The following is a 5000-nucleotide window of genomic DNA, read 5'->3' as shown; positions in this document are numbered from 1 at the left end:
CTAACACTTCTGCCTCTGAGAATGAAACAGTGGAACCCGTCTTCGTCCAGATATCGTTTTCCATGGTGTGGGGAAGATTGTGCTACTTGACTTCCTTCTTCACTGATTCTTTATCACGTGACCTACTAGTAGAGGCCGAGAATGGTACTTGGGATTACCTGTCTACGGAGAAGATCAAGCTGATCAACAGACAGGAGATGTGTCACAACAGGTCCCGCTTCGGCCAAAAAGCTGTACTGAAGTTCTATATTTCATATAGCGCGCAGGGTTACGGACAAAACGATACCGATAATATTACAACCGAAGAAGCCTACAACCTTTTAGATAAGTATTGGAGGGATAACAGGATGGTGCTGTTGGATCAAATATTCGAGCGCAAAGTAAGTTTAACAAAAACTACTGAGATATTGGAAGTTAGAAATTTCGAGGCAATTAATGAAAGGCGTAACTGAAGAGAAAAGAGAAACACACACAGTGCATTTTTACCTTTCGACACACTCATCCGAAAAATTGTTTTTTTTTGCCCTGAGCGGGACTCGAACCCACGTCTCCCAGATTACTAGTCTGGCATGCTAAGCCACTACACCATCCAGACTACCACGCTGGTAACGCAGCAGATTAACCCTTTCAGCCCCATGGGGTTCCCCATTGACGAGTAAAATCGTCTGGCATTAGACAGAGTAAAATCTATAAGTGGCACTCTTGGGAGTGAAAGGGTTAATGGGGACATAGTTTTTGAGTGAATCCAGCTGTTGTTAACCCTTTCAGCCCCGTGGGGTGTCATTGACGAGTAAAATCGTCTGGCGTTAGACAGAGTAAAATCTATAAGTGGCACTATTGGGAGTTTAAGGATTAATTAATGAGGTGACTTAAGCGGCGTGGGGATCCCTAAGGCCCAACTTTTCTTCACTTGAGTACGTATCCTTGTCTCTGTAACCCCAGACGGGGCTTAGAACAAATGAAAGTTAGAAATTTGTTGCAGGGCAAAAACCAATTTTTCGGATGAGTGTGTCGAAAGGTAATAATGCACTGTGGGTGTTTTTCTTCTCACTAAGATATTGGCTTCTACTAAGCTGATGAAGGAAGCTGCCCAATAACCGTAAAGAGATTCAAAAGCTGTCAATCGTGTGGAGCATTAGTAGTCCTTCGTTAGAGCAACCTGATTTGATATGTCGGTATATGTAGGTTATTGACCAAAAGGTTTTGCTCAAAATGACTAAAACGTTTAAAGTTGTTCTTGTTCATCGTTATTACTGTTACTATGAATTATTTTCTCGTCTTTTGAGACCCATTTAGGGACAAAAAAAAAATAAACTCGCAATGCCACTATCCTGTTATCTTGGCCGCTCTTGCCAGGTGAATAAAGAAATTATTACACGGCGAAATTTAAGACGATTATTTAAGCGATAAAGTGAGTGGTCCAAAGACCCTTTTGCATATACTGCGGCCATTTTGATTTAAATTGTTTCGGAAGACATTATGGGATGCTCAGGGTTAAATTAATATGTATTTGCCCCTTGGGCATCCCATATTAGCCATTTGATTCAATATAATTCAAAATGGCTGTCGTATTTGCAAAAAGGTCCAAGGCCGACAAGGCTCATCTTTTCGTTCTCTCAAGGAACCACTGGTAATTGAAACTCATTACGATACGCTGATTTGTCGTACCAAATCACGGTGTTCGTAGTGGGCTGCATGTGGAGGGGAGGCCACGGTGGCTGCTTTCTCTCGTCTCGCGCGTTCCTCTCCACTTCACGTGCCACTTGATTTACTTTATCACTTTCCATCTCTATGAAGCTACGCCGTCTACATACCTCCGTGTAGACGTAACAGTGCACTATTAAGAATCCTGGCTATGCTCTTGTTAAAGGCGCTGTTGTACTGTGCACTTTTTTCATGCAATTTGTCTCGCAACCCCTTGAGAAGGCAAGTTGCACGAAATAGTACCTAATGAAACATACTTTGCAACGTTTAAAAACGTTGCGAGGCAAGTCAGTAGCAGAAACTGTTGCATGCGGAAAGTACAATTGAGATCTATTTTCCACAACGCTTCACGCAACGTTGCAACGAATTTTTCAAACATTGAGCAGCGTAACATCTGTCCTGCATCGGCACCAGCCAATGAGAATGTTCCTTTAACCTCATGTGATCATCGAACACAAGACAAACTGCCTAGTGTAAAACCCGTCAAGGAACTTGTTTCGCACTGTGTGAACTTTGGCGCAACAAATAATTCGACGGGCAAGTTGCAAAGAAAACTGTTGAGTCTAACACCGCCTTAAGTAAATAAGGGACTTCTATGTCAATTTGGCAGTAGTTGGGTCAGTTCTCAGGCTTCTTCTGCTTCTCTGTTCATTCTGTATTTGTCAGCGGTTTTCTTGGTGGATTCGAGACCCGTCAAAGCTTGGATTTTTTCAGTCCTCTTCACAAGACTGCTAAAAATGTTATATAAAACTGCAATTCTTGTTAGCTTAGAAAATCGTTCCAACCTACGAATTTCACGTATCTTTCATCCCAAAAACATCTCTTCATCCAATTTTAAATTTTTTTTTTCTAGGTTACAAAAGTTGAACACTGTACGGGTTTTGTCGGCGAAACCGTTAAATGCAAGGTTGACGAAGAGTACACTGAGGCGCAGCGAATTTGGATCGGTATTGGAATCGGCCTGGCCGTCATTGTGCTGATACTGTTGATAATACAAATCGTAGTAAGTGGTTGGGATGTAATGGGTACCCTGTGGTAATTAGTTGTGACGGTTTCGTTCATAAATAAACTAGACCTTTTTATACACAAAGTTTCAAGTTTAGGAAAGTGCGCTCCACAGTATCTTACTGCGCTTGACAATTCTGCGGAATGTCGCCTTCCAGCACCAACCGCCACAGTGCGTTTTTGCTTCGAGCAATCAAACTTCCGAAGACACGCCGAAAGAGGTCGATCGTTGAGCCGAAACTTGCCCAAAGGTACTGTGTTAGCCCGGTTCATCGAATACTGCGGTTGGTAAATTAATAATTATCGTTGATGATTCCCAAATTCTATGATACGATGGGTGTTGAAGGTTTCGAGCAACAAACACCGAGAAAATGGCCAATAAATGAACCGGGTGTGTTTCTGAGTGCGCGTCTTTTTTCAACCAGCATCTCTGGTTCTCACAGTGACAAAATGGATATGTTGTCGGTCAAATCCAGACTCAGGTTGAATCCGTTTTTACGTGGGTTGAATGTGCACTCTACCTCATTTTTCCTGGGTTGAATACGCACTCAGATGAATTGAAATAGATTGAATAGAAAAGTAAACAATGAAAAGAACTGTGGTGGGTTGAGCGTGTTCGTCGCTGTAGTGTAGTGGTGAAGACACAGGACTATAGACCTTGGAGGGTCTAGTAGTTCGAGTACAGGTAAGTGCACACTACAGTTCTTTGTTCCCTTACTGAGTTGTAATGTTAAAGCTGAATGGATAAGTGTATGAGTACAGAAACCGATAAGATGATACGAAACATTAAGAAGATGTATTTGAGATGCGTAAGACAGAGCTTTGAGGGAAGGTAAAGGTGTTTCCAATTCTTTTTGGGGGGTTGATAGGTGCTTTAAATTAGGATCACCACTTTAACCTAGGTAAAAACAGATTCAACCTGAGAACTTATTTTACCGGCAACAGATGACAGATACTCTTCGCATTGATTGACGGAAGCCAAAAGATAGTTTGGCGATAAGCACTGGAAGTGAGATTTCGAAGAATCATGAAATTCGCGGTAAGAGATGTCCATTAACTCTCCATGATGTGAGTGATGTTTTCACGAAACATTTATAGCGAGTGATCATGGAAAAAGAGCCAGTCGCAGAAAAGCTTTAACAGGGCTTTGTTTACGGATCCTTTGCTCAAAGAACGCGAGACCCATGGGAAACCAAAGTTGACGGTTAACGGTGATTTATTGCAGCAAGTGCGGTCGGGCTTGAGCCATAGTTTGAAAACCCCAAAACACAAGGTGAAGACTAAGCGAAAACAATCCAATACTGTGGAAAACTAAGAGGAACGGCGCACCAGCTTTTATATGCCCGTGAGGATTCTAAAGGACGGTCCTATTACGAAACCACAGAATAAAACAGAGATAAACATTATTGCTAGGACGGTAACTACGACTAAAGAGAAAAGAAGCATTGTGAGTTCTAGCAATCATGTCAGTGGCATAGGACGGGAGGGAACATCAAGTACCAATACTTTAAATAATCTTTTTCTCATATCATGTTATTTTTGGATTGCTTATCGAAAGTTAATGTATATATGCAAATGTGACGTAATGGGAAACGTTGCTCATCGATTGGCTAAGCTAAGAAACATAACGTGAGAACGGGAGATTCTCTAAATTTCGCTAAAAGAAGGGATTAGTTGGTAGCTGGTAGAGAGTGAAACACAAAAATCTGTTGAAAATCCGGTGAAATCACGAAAATCTGTTTTTATTAGCCTTTCGTGAGAATCGAGCTGAGCTTGGTCAATCAAGCATCCAATAATTGTACCTGGCATTTTCACGTGATTTCATTGGCGTCGAAATTTTTTCCTCCGACGCCATCTTGAACCACTGAAGTCTCGCAGTACTCTCTCTTATTGGATGCTTGATTGAATTTGCCTCGCGAGACAAAAAATATCAAACATGTTTGATTTTATTCCCACGGCCTGGCGAGGCGAATTTCTCACCACAATTTTCCCGCACACGTGAGGAAACGGCTGTGCAAACCGCCTCGCGAGGCAGTTTACTCAGCTCCTTCCTCACCGTATTCGGCGGGCTTAACGGTTTACTGATTACAGAAATGCGATAAAAGGGAGTTGAAGCAACGACGACGGCAACGGAAACGACAACGCCCCAAAGCAAGGATATTATTGGTTAAAAAAGGAAAAAAATCGTGCTGCACATGCAGCGCGAATTTCCGTGCCTTTCCCTGCCATGCTCTACACGGGAAGTCATCAAACTTGACAACAAGAGCAGACAACAATGAACCTTTCATTTT

The 5000-nt window shown here is 42.1% G+C and overlaps 1 protein-coding gene across 5 annotated transcripts in view; it reads left to right on the top strand.

The window, feature by feature from the left end:
* The window catches only part of LOC138038542 (uncharacterized), a 25603-nt gene that overhangs the window by 8527 nt on the left and 12076 nt on the right, over positions 1–5000 (top strand). For all 5 annotated transcript variants that reach the window (XM_068884475.1, XM_068884476.1, XM_068884472.1 and 2 more), the window contains 2 exons: positions 1–380; positions 2558–2707. The exon at positions 1–380 is cut by the window's left edge and continues 519 nt beyond it. In XM_068884475.1, the coding sequence (XP_068740576.1) occupies positions 1–380; positions 2558–2707 (530 nt within the window). The remainder of the gene's footprint in view (positions 381–2557; positions 2708–5000) is intronic.

Source organism: Montipora capricornis, chromosome 2 (assembly GCF_036669925.1).
Source record: "Montipora capricornis isolate CH-2021 chromosome 2, ASM3666992v2, whole genome shotgun sequence".
Taxonomy (NCBI): domain Eukaryota; kingdom Metazoa; phylum Cnidaria; class Anthozoa; order Scleractinia; family Acroporidae; genus Montipora; species Montipora capricornis.
Note: the sequence above shows the minus strand (reverse complement) of the source record. Positions and strands in the feature narration are given on the sequence as shown.